At 38.2% G+C, this 20,550-nt stretch overlaps 1 protein-coding gene and 1 non-coding gene across 2 annotated transcripts; one reads left to right on the top strand and one right to left on the bottom strand.

Moving 5' to 3' along the window:
* The first annotated feature begins 13,825 nt into the window (after window positions 1-13,825).
* Window positions 13,826-20,550, top strand: LOC122658166 (probable disease resistance protein At5g66900). Its single transcript, XM_043853073.1, has 5 exons — window positions 13,826-14,471; window positions 16,888-17,300; window positions 18,490-18,845; window positions 19,413-19,645; window positions 19,751-20,550. Exons 1-5 carry the CDS (start codon window positions 13,859-13,861, stop codon window positions 20,479-20,481), a joined length of 2,346 nt encoding a protein of 781 aa, XP_043709008.1. The 5' UTR covers window positions 13,826-13,858; the 3' UTR covers window positions 20,482-20,550.
* On the bottom strand, window positions 17,952-18,176 carry LOC122660622. The gene has a single exon (XR_006332732.1). It is a non-coding gene; the product is annotated as a small nucleolar RNA U3 (small nucleolar RNA).

Genomic DNA, 20,550 nt, shown 5'->3' with positions numbered 1-20,550 from the left:
CATCAGCCTTGTTCCCATCCTCTACTTTTCTCTTCTTCGATCCAAACATCTTTCTTCCCTCTCCAAGTGGCAAAATATAGCATTGAAAATTCCAGACCATAGGATGATGCGACCATAGTGGTCGAAATATCACTACTGTGCATGGACATACATGGAGATGCATGCCAATGTAGGAAAGAGTATTCAATTGAATCAGATCTTAACATTCAACAAATCAATCAAGACCATTGGCACATAGAAGAGTGGGCAGTGGTGTCATGGCTAACCATTGAGGAGGCACGCGTGTGTTTGGTTCGTTGGTTCAAGACAGCTAACGTTCATGGCACATGGTTGTCCCACTACTCATACTACTCAGCACCTCTGTGATACCCATGGTTCAAGTAAGAGGAATCGGCTTCCATGGATTTCAATTCCAATTTCTATTCGGCTGGAATCACGGTTTTAAAAATTGAGAATCGGATCGTTGAATCGTCTGATTCGTATTGGAATTAGAATTGGTTGTGACCGATCACGATTTCGATTAATCTGACACAGCCAAATCTCACTCAAAATCCTAGAAAATTTTCTTGTTTTTGGATCTGTGGACCGATCAGATCTGGATAGGAATTGTCATTGTTCGATTCCGCATTTTAAACACTTGGCTGGGATTAGCCTAAACAATAAGTACGAATCGACTTATCTGAATCAGTCGGAATTGACACAATCTGATTCCAATTCCTCAAAGCCATTGTGCCATGCACCCAACATCCTCCATTGACATGCATGCCTCTGAGTTGCCCAATCGAGCCGCTAGAGTATAGCAATAACGGCTATGAGTAGGGATGTAAATGGATCGGATTCGGCTCGGATACGGATCGGATGTGATCGGATCTGGATATTTCTTGGTTGAATAAAGATACCTCTAAATGGATTCAAATTTCAACCCAGACCTTCTTCCCGCTAGCGGATACAATTCACTCTAGAACCTGTTGAATCTGCAAAAACCCTCAAAATCAGTATTATTTAATTTTTTATTATTAAGTATTCGGATTTTTTTTCGGACAGATTTTTATGGAGTATTAAGATTTTTTTTCCAGATATCTCTAAACGAATACGGATAACCCTAATAGATACAGAAGCAAATTGGATTCGAATTTTCGATTTTCCATTTACATCCCTAGCTATGAGTTAGATTCGGATGTAATCACGCTTCCTGATTTCCATCTCCTATCAAAGATTGGGTTACAAATTCAAATAATGCTTCTCTTTTATGAAACTGGCGACTCGATGTGAGAACCCAATTAACCCCAAGGGGCAGAGGAATTGGCATGGGGGGGCTGGTCTAAATTAACCGGCAACTTGTGTTCAACTCCTCTTACCTGCTTCGGGCCACTCACCTTGAATTTAATTGGCTTCCACTTAAATCCTTGAACGGTCCGGTTATGTGAATGTGGGGCTTGCATGGATTCGGGAGAATAGTCCAAAAAGAAAAAAGAAAAAAAAAAAAAAAAAAAAAACGTGAGAGAACCCAATTAATGTTAAATAACGGTTGAAAAACTGTCAACTTTTTTCGTTGTCGCAACGGTTCACCAAGGCCCCTTTAGAAATTTTGAAATTTTGAAATTCAAACGTTACTTTTGATATTGGTTGCTCTTCTGACTTTGGTTGTCAATTGGCGATTTCTAGCCGTTGAACAACTACTTTAGTTTCAATGGACTTGGTTTGAAATTCAAACGTTACTTTTGATATTGGTTATCACAAACTGACATTGTTTCAAAATAACGTTTCCAAGATGAAATGTAGGATCCACATCCTCTACTTCCAAAAGTCTTATTTTCATCCTACTTTCGTGAGCTTATGATGCGTCACCTGGCCTGACATGCATCCAACGATTGAGATTAAAAAAATTCAAAATATTTTGAAAACCACATGAGATGGTTATTTGAACCAACTTGAACCCTAAACCAAACCCACCCTCCCTACTGGTTCTCAAACACATCAAACCAAAACAAAAATCCAAACCCTAACCCAATCCATTTCACTTTATGAGAAATCCAAACACAAACTTCTTGTCGATCTGTTCAGTTGGTAGTGGCAGCCATGGCGTCTGCAGGTTTGGTTAAGCTGAACGTCTCGTCCTCGCAGTGGATGGACTGGGTGGGTTCTCAAACACATCAAACCAAAACAAAAATCCAAACCCTAACCCAATCCATTTCACTTTATGAGAAATCCAAATCCAAACTTCTTGTCGATCTGTTCAGTTGGCAGCGACAGCCATGGCGTCTGTAGGTTTGGTTAAGCTGAACGCCTCGTCCTCACAGTGGATGGACAAAGAGGATACACCGGTAGGATATTAAGACTTATGCTGCCATAAAACTATATGCAGCCCAAATTTCACCCTAATCAATCCTAATAATGTCTCTCTTCTCTCTTCCTCACCCCGCCGTTTCACCCCTTCATCTCTAACTGCAGATTTCCCCTTCCTCTCTCCAGCCTCACCTCGCTGTGGAAAAATATGGTTACCTTAAAACGCAGGAAAGGAGCTTGATTGGTTACAGAGCAAGGACTCTCTCGTGCACACACAGTAGAACAAAGGACAAAATAAGAAAGAAAGAAAGAGCGAGAGACGGACAGAAGCTCTCAATGGATTGAAGCAAGACTTCTGGAAAAGGCACTACATAACGAAATCCTAACAGGCGACGACATCTTTTAATGGGAAAAATCTCAGATCTAAGAAGTCTCTCAATGATATCCCTGCGTTTTTATGTCATCATCATCTGGTCAAGAGATAGAACAAAAATAAGTGCAGCTTGTTCTTCCGTTCAAGCAAAACACAGATGATGGAATGAATCAAGTGGATTGCCAAATCTTCAATCTTTTGAACTTTAATGATCAATAACATGGCCAAATAAATTCAAACCAAGTTAAAAGTTCAGGATTTTCTCCCATCATGGAAAAAGAACTCAAATAGACAACAAATTAAGAATGAGATTTGAGGGTCGAAACACAACAACAATTAAATGCTGGTTTAAGAGAATGTGATGCACAAGGCATTGAAAGAGAACTTTTTCGCTTCATTGGATTTTTCCATTTTAAGTCTTCCTTTGATGTTCATCACTGCTAAATACTTTTTATTGAAAAGAGAACTTTTTTGCTTCGTTGGATGCAAATGAAAACTCTGTGATCTCGAGCTCTGGATTTAAGAGTAATGCATCTGCTGGGTTGAGCGAGATCTATTAATCTGGGCCTTGTTGCTTAGGTGTTGCTTCTTTGGATCTCGTGCTGTTGAGTTTGGATTTCATGTCGTCTCCCCGAGAACTACTCCAGCAGCAGGGTTCTTCTTCAACGGAGGGTTGAGGCAGGAAGAAGAACCCTGTTTATACCTTCGAACCTTACCTCTGAAAACCTGTGGGATTATACCTCTGAAAACCTATTTGATGATCCCACTCCCAGTCTTAGGGATCTCTTCCGATTTATTTATTCTAAGTTTTTCCTTCAAGCACCCATTTGGAATGATCCTCTTCGGTACCGCCGTCGTCGATGATTGCTCCAGCGATATCTGCGTCTTTGTGGGATTCTGAAACTCTAGATGAGAGAGGTTTGGGTTGATGAGCCGAACCGGTTAGGTGGGTTTGGTTTGAAGTTCAAGGTGGTTCAAACAACCATCTCATGTGGTTTTCAAAATATTTTGAATTTTTTAAATCTCAACCGTTGGATGCATGTCAGGCCAGGTGGTGCATCATAAGCTCACGGAAGTAGGATGGAAGTATCATTTGGCTTAAGAAAACTATAGTTGAATTTGTCTAGCAACTTACATAGTAGGAAGTTACATAGGAAGAGGTCTAAACTTCAGTTCTTCTTATTACTGAAAAACAAAAAAAAAAACTTCCGTTCTTCGTTTTTCTCCTCTTATTTTGATGAGAAACCCCCTTGCTAGTATATTCTATCATATGGATTTTCTATTTCTTAGTTCAAGGATGTCCATGAAGGGATTCGGAAGAGATAATGCAACCAGTTTAAAGAAAGGGAGAATGTTCTTTGTGCCGCAGCGCAGTCTGCGCCCAGACACATGGGCAGGAGCAGGGTGGTCATTGCGCCCACCCCCATGTGCCTGAGCACAGGCTGCGTTGCAGCACAGAGAACAGTGCCCCTTAAAGAAAATTCAAGTCTCTGGTGGGTGGCTTAGTAATCATGACATTTGACCACTAAATTGAATTGGTAAAGGCTAGGCTGATTTTGATAACGTATGTTGTGGGTTGGGAGTTTAATGAAGAAACTAACCCTTTAAGAGTCCAATCATAGGATCATATCATGATGGATGAAGAAATTCTCTTCATCTTAGAAACGAGAAACTTTCTCTTAAAATAAATGGAAAATGATAATCAAGCTGAAGGTGTCATGCACTCATGCTTCCTTTCACACACTCTCTCATCTCTAACGTGTGGCTTTCTTCGTTTTTTCTCTTCCCATTCGCTTGGTGTGAGAGATTTCATTCCACACGGGGAATTTGGTGATCCCCTACCCTAAAACAAATACAAAGAAAGGTGTTTTTTACCCCCAAGTGTTGTTTCCATTTTACCCTCTTTTTTTTTGTACATTATAAAAAATTGATTGAAAATTTCATACCATTGGATTGGATGTCTAGGGCATAGTGTAAATTAATTATGTACTAAACGTTAGACCAAAATTCAATATAACCTCTCATATACGTGCATGCCTTGAAACTTCTTTTTGGTAGTTCCTGATGTTTCAATTTTACTCTCTTTGAAAAATAATAAAAACAATAAATAAAAAAAAAAAAAAGAACCCAGTTTAGCTGCGTTGCAGGCACAAAGGGAGGTGAATTGACTGCCCCACCCCCATAATAAAATAAAAACCCACTTCTATTTGTGCTCTCATGCATGTTGCATGTGATTGCCCTCAGCACTGGCACAAGGGCCACGTTGCCAAGCAGAGAACCCTCTCCCTAACAAATACCATTGTGATGAGATGTAGTAAACATCGTAGGTTCAGAGAACCTTCCTTCCTAAATCAAATACCCAGTCTATAATTTTAAATGGTGGTATTGGGCTGTATCAATTAAGACGTAGTAAATGTCAAAGGTTCAAAGAACCTTCCTTCATATATCAGATATCCAGTCCATGGTTTTAAACATCGGAACGTATCAGGCTGTATCAGTCTACACTTCTAGATGCTATCTTCCAATAAAAAAATTAAATCAATACACTTAAATTCAAGCATCTTTTTGAACATAGATTCACCATGCAATGATGTGCATTCAAGACCATACACTCATAATTTTGGGTTATTTCTTAGTTATAATTTCATATGCCAATAACATAATCACATAATGTGAATGCATATAGTAGGTAATTCAAAATCTCCACAATTATGTGGTAGCTTCTTGCAAAATAGTCAAACACTTGTCATTGCATATTATCAAGAATTTTTATCCTCTGCGGACACCGGACAGCAGAGTGCTGTCCCCACACATGTGCGTGAAATGACGATATAACCACCCCTCGAGCATTTCACGCCCGAGTGAGAGGACAGCACTCTGCTGTCCGGTCAGAGGACAGCAGAGGATAACAATTCATATTATCAATTTCATATTGCAATCACATACTTATAGATTGGGATAGCTTAGGCCATGTGACCTTACACTTGATCCATTTAAAGAGATTATTAAGCAAAATCAATAGAATCGAGATTCTCTATTTCCGCCTGCCCGATACTGTCGTGCACCTTACACACACAACAGGGTGGTGAAAAGACCACCTTACCCCTGCCCGAGCAAGGGTACGTAATTAAGACGGTCTTTACCACCTTACTGTGTCTAAAGCGCACGATAGTATACCGGGCAGGCGGAAGTAGAGGATCTTGATTCAAATCAATAACAATATGTGCCTCAAAGTGCCATAAGGTTTAGTCTAGTCTTAATCACAATCAGGTTACTAATTGCATAGTAGGAACTGGGAAGGGGGTTTGGTGATCGATTCCAACCGTTAGTTAACATCAATTGGGTTCTCTCACACCAGTCAAAAGACTCAAAACCATATGGGGAAGAAAGAGAGATGAAACGTAGAGAAACGCTGATCACAGCCTTCTTGTGAACAAACTTCTCATACAGCCTATATTATATTATATAACCTGTAAAGGCATGGTTAAAAAGGTCACAACACATGACCTTCTTTACAAATATCTCATGCAGCGAATGACCGGTAAAGGCATGCCTATAAAGGTGACAACACATGACCTTGTTCTCTTGTATGTGTACGTGTGTGTGTGTGTATATATATATACGTGAAGATATATGGGGTATTTGGGCAAGAGTTCTCTATGTTGGAGCATGGCCTTTGAGTACACGGCCCAATAAAAGTGCATGCGATGGTAGGTGTTAGGGTTAGGGTTTAAGCACAAGGTTGCTTAAAGCATTACACCTTGGGTATCTAGTTTGGAATACCCAGACTGTTGCCTCCAGTTAGTATATATAGAAAAACTAGGGTTTAGGTCAGATGGACTAATTACTAGATTGCCCCTCACAACCTGGGCATTAACACAAGTAGGATTATATTAGAACATATGAAGGGATATTACATAAATACCCTTACAATCTCCTCCTATGTTCTACATATATCCACCACACATGTATAGAAACCATTGTTCAATCAGTAATTGAATCAATATAAATTGAATATCAATAATTCAATAAATCAAATAAGCAATAAGTAAACTTCAAGAAATAAAACTAGGGTTTTAGATAAAAAAATAAACCCAACAATAAATCCGAAGTTCCACATGCAAGGCTAAACCAAAAGAAATAATCAAAAGGAAAAAGTCCTTGCAATCCATGTGACTTTACTCATCCAGTAAGTCATCCTCATCGAGATCCATATTCAACCGTTCTCCTCCATTTTTGCCATTCTCTGTAATTTATCAAATATGAATTTCATAAGATAATATGAATTCAATCATTTGCTCAATAGTATCTAGTTCAACAATAAGAACTTAGTACATTCCATATATGGCTGAAGGTAAATCAAAAGTAATAAGCATCATTATCAAGTTTCTTTATAAGAACTCGGTCCTATATAGTCTCTATCATAACGATCATACCATGTTTTCATTTGGAATACTGTGTTCGTCATATCAGTCATAGATTTATGTTGTATCATCAAATTTGGAATGGTACGCCATACTATGAAAGACATGTCATCAAATTTGGAATGACATAAAGTCTAGCACAATATCATTGAAACATATCAGACATTTTTCATATTCCTTTGTGGAATAACAAAATAAGGAAACTTTACATGAAAATTTGCTACACCATCAAATTTGAAATGGTTTCACAAACCCCCATACTTAGTAACCTAACTAAGTTATCTGAAACATATAAATTGTCCTGAATGCTTACTAAGGCTAGATGAGATTCGAATAATTCAAAATAATACTGGGTTAGGTTAAGACCCGACTAAATGGTCTTTAACCCCATCTCCTCCGTAGTTTTGAATGTTTGATCTTTGTTCAATCCCTTTGTAAGGGTATCTATCATATTATCCTTCTATCTCACATCAATCAAAGTGATAATCCTTTATTCTGTTCTATAATTCAACATAGCATGTTTCAGCCTGATGTGTCTCCTCTTACCATTAAAGAGTGAGTTATTCACAATCGTCTTTGTTGCTTGATTATCACAAAATATAGATATAGAGTTTAACTCAAAACTCCTTAATGGAATATCCATGATCAGATCCTTTATCCACTCTGCGTGATCTCCCGCAGAAGCTAGAGCATAAAGTTTCGATTCCATAGATGACAGAGCAATACTAGTCTGTCTCTTGGATTTTCATGTTACAGCTGCTCCTCCTAGTGTAAATACATAATCACTGGTGGATCTGCTGTCTCCCAAATCTGAGCACAAAGATGCATCAGAATATTCTTCTAAAGTTAGAAGATGTCTAGTATAACATAGAGCATAAAATTGAGTACCATTAAAGTATCTCATTAGCTTCGATAGGGCATCCCAATGCTCTTTTCCAGGATTACTAGTGAAACGACTCAGCATGTCTACCATAAAGACTATGTCTGGCCTAGTGCAACTCATTGCATACATGAGACTACCAATCAGTTTAGAATAATCTAACTGATTCACGGTGTTACCTGTGTTAGGTTTCAACCGTTTGTTATAGTCATCGGGTGTCTCAATCGGTTTATAATCACTATATCCCTAACTAGAAAGTAGCTTCTCAATGTAATGAGTCTGACTAAAGGTGATCTCATACTCACTAAAGCTTACTCTCATCCCAAGAATGGTGTCCATCACACCAAGATCTTTCATGTCGAACTCTTTGGACAAGATTTCTTTAATGTCACTCACTACAGAGAGATCAGAACCTAGAATCAACATGTCGTCTACATACAAGCAATTAATCGCGATCTTGTTTGACTCAGATAAAAAATAAATGCACTTATCTGAGTTGCTGGTTTGAAAACCAAGGCTCTTTACTGTCTTGTCAAACTTCTCATGCCACAATTTAGATGCTTATTTAAGACCATAAAGAGATTTGTTTAATTTACAAACTCTTTTTTCATAACCTTCCACGACAAACCCTTCAGGTTGGTTCATGTAGATTTCTTCTGTTAGGTCTCCATTAAGAAAAGCTATTTTTATAACTATTTGATGCACAACATAGTGCTCAATAGATGCTATGACAAGAAGAATCCTTATCGTTGCCAAATGGCAGACTGGGGAGTAGATGTCAAAATAATCTATCCCTCTCACCTGTTTATAGCCCTTAGCTACTAACCGTGCTTTATACCTGGCTATAGACCCATCCGGATTAAGTTTCTTCTTCAGTACCCACTTACACCCTATTATCTTAGCCCCTCTAGGCAGATCAACAAGGTGTCACGTCTCATTCTGCATTAAAGAGCTCATCTCCTCATCAATGACTTCTTTTCATAGTAGTGAGTCCCTAGATCTCATCGCTTCCTTATAGGTGGATGGATTAGCCTCTAAATGATAAGTCACAAAATCCTCACCAAAATCTTTGGGTACTCTATCTCAAGTACATACTCTTCTAGGTTTTGATTCAGGGAGCATTATGGGAGTAATGTCAGAAACAATTGGTTCAGATTCCAAAAGTAATTCTGTAACCATTTCAGTCAAACCAGGTAAGGTCAGACATTTATCTCTTAGGAATTTATCTTCAAAGAATATGGCATCCCTAGATTCTATCACCACATTGGTTGATAGATCCAAAAATCAGTCTGCAGCACTATTTTCTGCACAGCCTAGATACACACAAGTGTTTGTTCTAGTTCCCACCTTAGGTCTCCTAGGGTCTTGTATCCTAACATAAGCTATACAGCCCCAAATCTTAAGAGTGTCATATCTACATGAACGGTTATGCCATAGTTCATAAGGTGTAAAAGTCAATTTTGAATGTGGTAGTCTATTTAGAATGTGATTTGCAGTCAACACTGCTTCTCCCCAATAGCAAAAGGGCATGTCAACTGTCAATAACATGGAGTTTAACATCTCTGTTAACGTCCTGTTCTTTCTTTCAACTATACCATTTGATTGAGGTGAGTAAGGAGCAGTAGTTTCAAGGATTATGCCCGCAGAGGCACAAAATTCCTTGAACTCTGTCAATTTATATTCTCCTCCCCTATCACTTCTAAATCTTTTAATTATCAAGTTCAACTAATTTTCTACCTTATTCTTAAAAATTTTAAAATTTTCAAATGCTTCATCTTTAGATTTTAATAGGTATAAATGACAATATCTAGAAAAATCATCTATAAATGTTATCAAATACTTCTGACCTCCTCTAGTTGTGTAGCTTTTAAAGTTACAAATTTCAGAATGTATAAACTCCAGAAGTTGAGTGCTCCTAGAAATCGGTCTGAAAGGTTTTCTAGTTATTTTGGTTTGAGCACACACTTCACATCTGTTAAATCTAATTGAAGTGAATGAAATTAATGAACTTTGAATAAATACAAAACTCTTTCCGCAATCAATGCTTTCCCACCTTTTTGGTTTTTTTTTTTTATTAAAATAAAATCAATCGATCAAAAGTTTTGAGAATACAAAACTCTTATTACCTTCTGTAGGTCCGAGTTTCAAAGCACAGGCTAAGAAAACACAAATCGATCAAACCCGCATGATCAAATGCACGATCATAACAATGAATCTAAGACCAAATCGATCATCTGTCGCTTGTGAATGATAAATCAAAGCCGAAGTCGATCACACAAATCGATCAACAAATCAAAAGTGAGATGTATGAACATTGATCTCTCAAAAGAAAAACGATCAATCACATCGAAATTGATTGGAGAAAATCACTAAAGCCGAACGTTGATCCAAAATCCAAAGTCAATCTTGATCGCAGAGAAACAAAAATCCTAATGCTTTAAGATTGTTAGGGTAAGGGTTTAAGCACAAGGTTGCTTAAAGCATTACACCCTGAATATCTAGTTTGGAATACCCAGACTGCTGCCTCCAGCTAGTATATATAAGGAAACTAGGGTTTAGGTCAGATGGACTAATTATTAGATTGCCCCTCACAACCTGGGCATTAACACAAGTAGGATTATATTAGAACATATGAAGGGATATTACATAAATACCCTTACAGTAGGGTGGTCATTTTGTCACCCCATGTGTCTAGGTGTAGAGGATACACTATCCACAAAGAACATTTTTCTTATATATTTTAGGGAAAAGAACAATGCTTTGTTGAGTGGCTATGCCTCTAGCTATATGCACTCATTGGCCCTAGCGCTAGTGCAAGGGCTACATGACCAAGCAACGATCCCTTGCCCATATTCTAATGGAAGAGCAACTTAGGTATACATGCATGTGCCATTGTATTCTCTCTCCTCTCTCTAATTATTTATTATGAAAATTGTACACACATAATCAAAAAAACAAACTCTTTCAATTTTTAACAATTTATCAAATTAGCAATCAGAGTAACGATCATTCATGCAATTTACAGTCTTAAAAATTATTGGAAATATTTTATAATATATAAACAAGAAAAATGAAAAGTTATTTAAACCATAAAGAAATCTGAAAAATATAAGAAAAACTTTAGAAAACAGTGGGGCTGAGTCGTGCCACTAGTCACTCTCGTTAAGACTATAGACGTCCCATATGGTACAAAGTAGGATCTTGCGAATCAACCGTCTAGATAAAACAACCATGCATCCTCCCTCTAGTAGTTGTTGCACATGCTTATGGGGTCACGTTGGGATACTTCAGAGTTATGCTTAATTGAATACAAAACAACAATAGAAAAAACTAAGAGAAAACAAAACTTGGAATTACCCCCAAAATCTATTGGAGAAATTAGCTTAATTAACCTCCTCTTTATATGTAAGAGAAGATGAGACACCACCAAAGATTATCTCCATAAGACATACCCAAACAATATATTTTTCACAATAAATATTTATTGATCATTCAACCATCTCTTCTAATAATCATATCTAATGGTCACTTAGGTGCATATTTGGAAAGATGTATGCTTCTAACAATCTTTTTACAAAATAAAACCAATATTTTGATTCATCGTTTTAACACATTTAAAAATTTCAACAGTTGATAATTAAAATATAAAAAATTTAGGATAGAAGTACAATGAAAGCAAAATATTATTTATGTTGACTCATTAACGCGTCCTCTTATCATTATATCATATAATTTTTATCATGCAGACCACAAATGCTTACACTAACGACCTACTATAGTTGCATTTGTCTTGCAACTTACATTGTAGTAAGTTCACATACGAAGAGAAGTCAAAACTTCCATTCTTTGTTTTTCTCCTCCCATTTTGATGAGAAACCCCCCTGCTAGAATGGTCTATCATATGGATTTTCTATTTCTTAGTCAAGAATGTCCACGAAGAAATGCGTAACAGATGAGTACTTTCGATAACATACAATATGGATTGGGAGTTTACCAAAGAAATAGGATACTTTCGATAATCTATAATATGGATTGAGAGTTTAAAGAAGAAACTAACTCTCTAAAAATCCAATCAGAAGATCACATCATGATGGATGAAGAAAATCTCTCTTCATCTTAGCGGTGAGAAACATTCTCTTAAAATGAATGGAAAAATGATAGTCAAGGTCAAGCAGGCATGTGTCCTTTCACACTCTCTCCTCTCTAACATATAACCTCTCATATGTGTGCATGCCCTGCCACTTGGCAAACTCCTTTTTGGTAGTTCTTGATGTTTCAATTTTTAGTTCTACCATTTGGCAAATTTGGATTCATGTGATTCTTCCACTTGGCAAGCCATGTTAATCAACATATATTCTTTTTTTTTTTGTTCTTTTTGGTAACTGCAAGACAATAGAAACTCATGGATGTTAAACAGTGCTCTTGGATCCATGGATTGGAATTAGGCCAAACTGTCATTCTCCTGATCACAACTTCTCTAATCTTGAACCAAAATATACCAGTATGAAAAGAAAAATCAAAGACATACAACCAAAAGTTTTTTTTGTAATAAATAAATAAGAGAAAAAGTGTAGATCTGTTTCCATACCTCTTCACACTCGTGTTTTTATTTATTTTATATTCTCTTTAAAAAATTTAAAAAATATGACAAAAGAACCCAACCTCGTGCGTGGCACCTAAAGTCAGAAACAAAGGGAGACAAAATGACCACCCCACCCTATGGATGCAAAAATGAAAAAACCCCATCTCTATGTGAGAAAATTATCTGCTTCATTTCCTACCCGGTCCATTTCCCCAAGTCCCTCTAATAGGTGGGGTGAATCCCACCTGGGCAGGGGGGTAGGTGGTCATTTTTGCCCCTATCAAGTACCTTTATCTGCTCCATTTCTTAGGCAGGTCCAGTTCCCCAAGTTCCTTTAATAGAGGGGGTGAAAATGACCACCATATCTTTGTTCGAACACACTACTCGAGTGGGGTCCATCTCCCTCTATTAGAGGAACTTGAGGAAATGGAACAGATAAAAATACTCCTATTAGAAGGACTTGGGATGAGGACCAGATAGGGAAATGAATGATCTCTCTTTGTGCTCCCATCTCGGTGCCGGACTCCTGTTGCTGGACCCACACTGCCAGGCAGCAACCCTTTCGCCCCCATAACAAAGTAAAGACTTTTTTGGTAAAAGAAAACAAACTAAACACTAAAAGACAAAAAGTAAACCCCGAAGCTGATGAGAAATTTCCTGGTGGGCTCGTGAGTCGTGATGCTGGAATTTCCTAATAAATAAATCAGTCTCCTTCTGTCCTTCATAGGATTGATTAAAGTGACGAGTAATTTCTGAGTTCTTAATTAGGGTTTTCATAAGAGAAAGGGGTGGTGGAAATTGCTGGCAGAATCAGGTTGTGTGACACAGAAGGAAAGCTATTGCGAGTGTTATAAGATTTAGACGCCTGGGCGAGGCTTATCTTTTTCATCTGCTACTGCTTGGAAAACTTCAACCGAGTCTTGACTTTTCTTCCGCGTTATTCCTCTGATCAACGAAGGAGATGAATTTGGATTTGGAGTACAAAGAGGGTTCTCTGCAATTATAAGATAAAAAAAAAAGTTGGAAAAGCTTACGGATTGAAAGTTGGTAAGCAAGGAATTGAAAGAAAGAATTGGCTTTTGCGTTAGAAGTTGGCAAGAGGGAGAGATTAGCAGCTCTTCTTAAGATACAAGGGTTTCAGACGAAGGTTCTTGAGGTTAGAGAGAGAGAGAGAGAGAGAAAGAGAGCAGATGGAAAAAGCGGATGTAAATGAGACACGGCTTGGAAGTGGAATTGAAGCCAAGAAACAGATGAAAAAAGGAGTTGAAGAGAATGGTTGGGCATCTGCACCACAAATAAATGACCTGGGTTTTATGGCAGGAGATTTGTTGTGTGCGATACTAGAAATCAAGGATAAGCCCAATCTTTTCAGATCATACTTAGAACAACTTGAAGGCACTCTTAAAAGTGTGATGCCTGTGATTGAAGATTGGAGAAGGTCGAAGTTGAAGCTAGAAAAGCGACAACGGAGCAATTTCGCTAAGTTGTCGGAGAAGTTACGGAATACAGTGGAGGTCGTTAGGAAGTGCCCCAAGGTCCATTGCTGGAACTTCATACAGAAGATCCGGTACTCGGTTAAGCTTGGCAAATTGGACGAATATATGACCGGTTTCTTTAACCTGGAGTTGAAAACGGATATCTGGCGCGACAACAAACAGCTTCTGCTTGATTTCCAACAAGTGCTGAAGAAGGTGGAAGGACTGAGTTTGAATCAGGGAGGGAGTAGGGGTTCCTTTCGAAATGGGTCCAAGGGTTTGTATGCGGTTCCTAGACTCCCTGATCCTGTTGTTGGATTCGATGTTCCTTTGAGGGAATTGAAGATGGAATTGCTGAAGGAAGACGTGAAGCTTCTTGGACTATGTGGTCCAGGAGGATGTGGCAAGTCAACGTTAGCTGCCATGCTTTCTAAAGACAAGGAAGTGCAAGGTATAAGTTCCAAACGATTTATTCTTTTTCATTTAATTTTCTAGCGCTTTGTCTTTGTTGCATAGCTGCAATTGAATGTAGAATTGTACATAAACAAAAAAAAACTAACGATTTAAAATGGAAGTAACCTCTGTGCTAGTAAAAATACCTGATTGTTGTTGGATTTGTCAAAAGATATGAGTAGTTTGAATATGAAACAATTTGCACAAGTAGGGCCACCGTGATTACCAAGCTAACAATACATAATTGCGGTATGATTGGCATCTAAAGATGTATTTTTAGTTCCTATTATGCTCTCTCATTGGTAAGGACTTCACCGGAATCACATAAGGGTATTTCCTACCTTGGTTGGTAAACGCTTCCCCAAAGTCATATTCCGCAAAACTACACCTGAAATCATCCATGAATCTATTTTTCGGTGAACTAAAGTTACAGAACACCATCATGCTGTGTGAGCTCAGATTGGAACGATTACTATTAGTGAAGAGAATACCAAAGTCATCTTGTAAGGGGTTTTTATTCTTTTGGAATGTTTGAGGGTATATCATAGGATTTGAAAGCCCATCTATTGAAGATAGACATGGAGACTCTTTAACAACAACAACAACTCAGCCTTATCCCAACTAAATGGGGTCGGCTACATGGATCTTTGCCCTCCAATCAGCTCTATTTGAGGTCTTACTAATAGTTGTCACGATGTCTAGGCTACCCAAGGTGTTGGAGAGGGTCCAAAAGCAAGGCGACACCAATAAGGCAACCAAGGTGTCCAAAGCAAAGCCTTGACATCTATGGTCATACTTGATGCAAGACCTAAGCTATGCATGTCTTTCCTTGTCACTTCTCCTAAGCTCATTTTAGGTCTGCCCCCGACTTTTTTAGTTCTTTCAATCTAAATCAAATCAATCCTCCGTACTGGAGCATCCAAAGGCCTCCGTTGAACATGGCCCTGCCACCCAAGATTCAAGAACTCGGCTCGGTACAGATTTCACCCAGCAAAAAAACCGAGTTAGGCCGAGATCTCAGCGAGTTGGTGTATGGTTTTGGTGGGTTGTAGACCTAGTTTGGGCCTAAAACTTGGTACTCATCCTATTTTAGGCCATTTAAACACAATGGCACTATCAGATTTTGCAAAACAAAGTCCAAATAGGAGTTTCACTTTGGACCCTAGGATGGTAGGCGACGCCGTATTAATAGGCCCTATTCTGCTCATAAATTAGTAATTGAAAGCAATCAAATCATACAATTAATATAAAACAACTTCAATAGACATTAAAAATGTAAAAGTGCACAATACATCAATCTTAACATATTACATATATGTCTATCATAAACCACCTTTGAAAATCCTCAAAAATAGTCAAATGCACACTTCTCTGTCGAGTTCACCGAGCCAGTCGAGTTTTGGAGAAATCTCGACTGTCTCGGTCGAGATATATACATTATAAAGGTAAGTTTGGTCCAAATCTCGGTCGAACCGAAATCTCGAACGTAGATCTCGACGGAGTTGGGGTAATATTTCATTTCGCCTTAAGTCTTGTCTCGCCTTGTTCAAAAAGAGAGATATTACCGAGACCTCGGCGAGCTCTTGAACTATGATTGCCACCTGAAACGACTTTCTCGTAGCTTATCATGTATCATTCTTTACTTTATCTTTCCTAGTTTTGCCACTCATCTACCAAAACGATATCATCAACAAAAAGCATACACCAAGGAATGCTAACAATGCTCTCCCCATTGATTTTTAATAGTGAGTTCATGTTGAGCTCACTTCCTAGACTTTCCAAACTTTTTTAAGACTCTATAATGATACATGGGGATGCTAAGAATGCTCTCAAAATGTTGGCCATGGATTGATGATAATGGGACAACCGGCCCCCCAAATTGGTGCACCAATTGAACTTCCACATGGTAGTTATTAAGGGGTGATGGAATGGTTTACAAGTACAGGCTTGCCCATCAAATCAGGTATGTTATTGTTGAACTCACCCTGTTGCCATTCGCAAATCAGATTGTCAAAACAGAATTGTTCCAAAACCCACATCTGGGTGAGGTCACCTTCAATTTTTATGGGTCCTTACCAAGTAGTCTCAAATCATATGTTGCACCTCTGGTGAATGGTATGATTGTTGACTTTGATACAGAGTTCGGCCCAGGATGACGTCTCAATTTGGTTCAAATATTATATCTTGAATCTTTGCCCTCTAGAGGAGTAGATAAATATTTTCAATGGAATAAGCACATCTCCCCCCCCCCCCTCCTAAACAAATAAAATAAAAAACTTAAACCCTGAAATTCCTTGGAGATGATAAATAACGAAGAGCCAGAAAGAAGAGTAGGATTTACCCCCTTAGTTTACTTTACTGCTTTACATTTTGCAAGTATTGTCGAAACTTAATTTTATCTTTCTTATACACAGGCACATTCAAGAACATATTGTTTTTAACCGTTTCAAGCACACCAAACTTAAAGGTGATTGTAAAGACACTTCTTGAACAGATTGGTGGTCAGGTGCCTGAGTCTGATTTGAGTGATGAGGATGCAATTAAGCAGTTGCAATACCTTCTGAAGGAGAGAATGCCAAAGCCGATGATGTTAGTTCTGGATGATGTTTGGGATGAATCAGTTGTTGACAAGCTTTCCTTCAGTATAGAAGGATATAAGCTGCTGGTTACATCAAGAGAGTTATTTAAAATATATGATGATAAATACCATGCTAAGTATCTTTTGGGAACACTGAGTGAGCAAGATGCCATAAACATCTTTCGTCATGCAGCATTGCTTCAAGATGGGAATGAGAACTATTTGCCAGATGACGATCTCCTAAATGAGGTGCCTTATTATCTCCCATCCACTTGCATTCTTTCACACACATCAATATAAATTCTTGTTTAGATTAATTAATATTTCCATACGCACATGGTACGTAACACTATTACTATATAACAGCAGACAGAGACATCTCAAAATCTATACTTTGCCTTTTTGACATAAAGAGTGAATGGTGTTTCTTTATTTCACATGTGATATGATACAAAATAAAGAAATTATCTCATAATGAAGAGTTAGAAGAAGGTTGATCCTCTGCTCATGTTATGAATGAAAGGAAGGTGAAATCCATTTTCATGTTTACAAATTAAAACACCAAGAGTATCAAAAACTACAGACCGGACAATGAAATATTGAAGGCATAAATCTGAAAAGCATCCAATAGGGCTTTGCTACAATAAGTTTGGAGAGAGGAGTGAGCATGATAATATGATTTTCTGCTTTTCCCATATTTACCCCGAATTTTCCCTATTTTTTAATATTTTGCAATTTTATTATTTTTTACATTTAAAATATTGAATAACTAAAATCACTTGTTTCCTTAACTCACTAGTGACTACCATTTCATTTTCTTTTTCCCTTTGTAAATCTTTTGGGGTAGTGTGAGTCAAGTCACAAAATCCACTTTCAACCATATACATTTGATCCATGTTGGATCATTCAGACAACTGTGCGACCATCTCAGTCAGGCCCAGTAAGCCTGACTGAGAATGATCCTCCACTGCCTAGGGTATCCATAGTCATGGAATTCTGGCTGTTGATCATGCTTTGATTGCAAGGTCATAATTCACAGTCACCAGACTTGGGTTCCTGTCTCCTTAGAACTCGAGGATACTGAGTTACGACCCTATAGGACAGATCCTATTCAAGTAAGGCCGTGATCCATGTTCAGCTTTGGCATTGGAAACAAAAAAACTCACATGCTTCAAATAAATGGCTTGAAAAATAAGTTGCATTTCCAATTCCCTTTTTAGATAAAGTGCAAAAGGATGGGGGTACAAAAAAGTACCTGGTTCAACTTTATCCTATCTTTCTCCCCCCCCCCCCCCCCAAAAAAAAAAAAATCATCATTCAGGTTTCACCGTTATTTTCTCTTTCAAATTAGGTTAAAAAAAAAAAAAGCCCTCAAATATGTGTAATTAGTAGATTTTGCTACCATCAACTGATTCCAGTTAATGGTTTTGAATTGCAGATAGTGAGATGTTGTGACGGATTCCCACTCGCTATTAAAGTGATTGCCAAATCTCTCTGTGGACAGCCTGCAAGGGAATGGCAAAGAGTGGCAAGGAAACTGTCTGAAGGTTCCTCCATTCTTGATTTCAACAAGTATTTGCTAGAACGTCTTGCAACTAGCTTGGATTCCTTGGATCCTTTGATTCTGGAGTGTTTTCTGGACTTGGGTTCCTTCCGTGAAGATGAAAGGATCCCTGCCTCTGTTCTAATAGATATTTGGGTTGAACTGTATGAACTAGATGATGAGGATGATGCCTATGTCAACCTCCTTGAACTTGCCTCCCGAAGTCTTGTGGATTTGGTTGAAAGTACAGGGTATGTGTTTCTTTTGTCTTGAAGTCATATTATTAAATTTCATTGCATGTCATTGCTAATTGAAATTGGTTTTTTCCATGACTAAGTTGATTACCATGGTTTTTTCTCTTCAATTTTCTGATAATATTCTTGTATTCAGCTACAGGTTGAATTATGCGATTCAACCTGAGTGAAGGAAAGGAATAATAAAGATCTAGCCTCGTGTTCTATGGATAGTTTAAAAGACAGGATGACCTGCTGGAGAGTGGAGACTATAACCACGTGCATCCTTCTGGGAAAGAAATAGTAAATCATATACATTTTCTGACCTTCTAATCCAGTTAAAATCTGAACCCCAAAGAATAAAGGCTTTGAACCCCCTCCCCCCCACTCCCCACCCCCAAAAAAAAAGGAGCTACCTAGTGCACGAGGCTTTCGTTACCCCAAAAATGAACACTTAAATTGGACCATTTTTTTCCCTAAATGTTTTACAGTTATATTCTTGAAATAATGGATTGAGCAGTGCTGACAGAAGATGTTTAATTGTGGATCATGCATATCTATAAGCAGAAAACTCTTGTTCGCCAGGAAAAATGCAGGTAAGATTGATGATGGCTTCGATGGGCTGTTTGTTACCCAGCATAAACTACTCAGAGAGCTGGCCATCTACAAGAACCGGCAGCAGAGTGACGACCAGAGCCGACAGCGGATTAAAAGAAGACTTACCATAGACAAAAGAGAAAAAGAAGGCCATCCCAGGAGCTTGAGGAAACAAGAACACCACCAGCAACTCAATGCCCACCTTGTTTCTGTCCACACAGGTTTCATCATATTCACACTCCCATGCCAAACTATTGTGTTGCTTTTAGAATTTTTTCTGTTTTCCTATTATGCATCGTAAGTAATACAAAAGCTGTGGCTTGCAGATGAAATGTGTTCAAAAAGCTGGAATGACATGCATCTTCCTGAGGTTGAGGTTTTGAATCTGAATTTCTCAGCGAGCAAGTACACATTACCCCCATTGATGGAGAAAATGGAGAAGCTGAAGGTTCTAATTATTGTAAACTATGGAAGGAACCATGCGAAGCTAAGTGATTTGACACCACTCAATTATTTGGGTTATTTAAAGAGGATCAGGTTGGAGAAAGTTTTGGTTCCTTCCCTTCATAAACTTGAAACACCAATGATTAATTTGCAGAAGATATCATTATCAATGTGTGAGGTTGGCGAAACCTTGAGGGACTGCACCATCAATGTTTCTGAAATGTTACCTGTTCTTGTTGAGATCAACATTGATTACTGTGAAGATCTGGTGGAATTGCCTCCGTGGATCTGTGATATTGCCGGTTTACAGAAGCTCAGCCTTACCAACTGCCATAGGTTATTTGCACTACCCGATGGAATTGGATGTCTAACAAATTTAGAGTTGTTGAGGCTGCATGCCTGCAAAGGATTGTCTAGCTTACCAGATTCAGTAGGTGGACTTCAGAAGCTGAGAAGCTTTGACATATCAGATTGCTCGGAATTAAAGGAATTGCCCCCTTGTGCCACAAAACTTGTTCATTTAAAGGAAGTGATCTGTGATGAAAATACATCTAAACTTTGGGAATCCCTACAGGTCAATTTACCTTATCTAAAGATAAGGAGGTTTGCTTAAAGACAACATCAATTGCTTTGGGATTTAATCTTAGGAGCCACAGCTATCTCTGAAAAGGATGTTTATTAG

Source organism: Telopea speciosissima, chromosome 4 (genome assembly GCF_018873765.1).
Source record: "Telopea speciosissima isolate NSW1024214 ecotype Mountain lineage chromosome 4, Tspe_v1, whole genome shotgun sequence".
NCBI lineage: Eukaryota > Viridiplantae > Streptophyta > Magnoliopsida > Proteales > Proteaceae > Telopea > Telopea speciosissima.
Note: the sequence above shows the minus strand (reverse complement) of the source record. Positions and strands in the feature narration are given on the sequence as shown.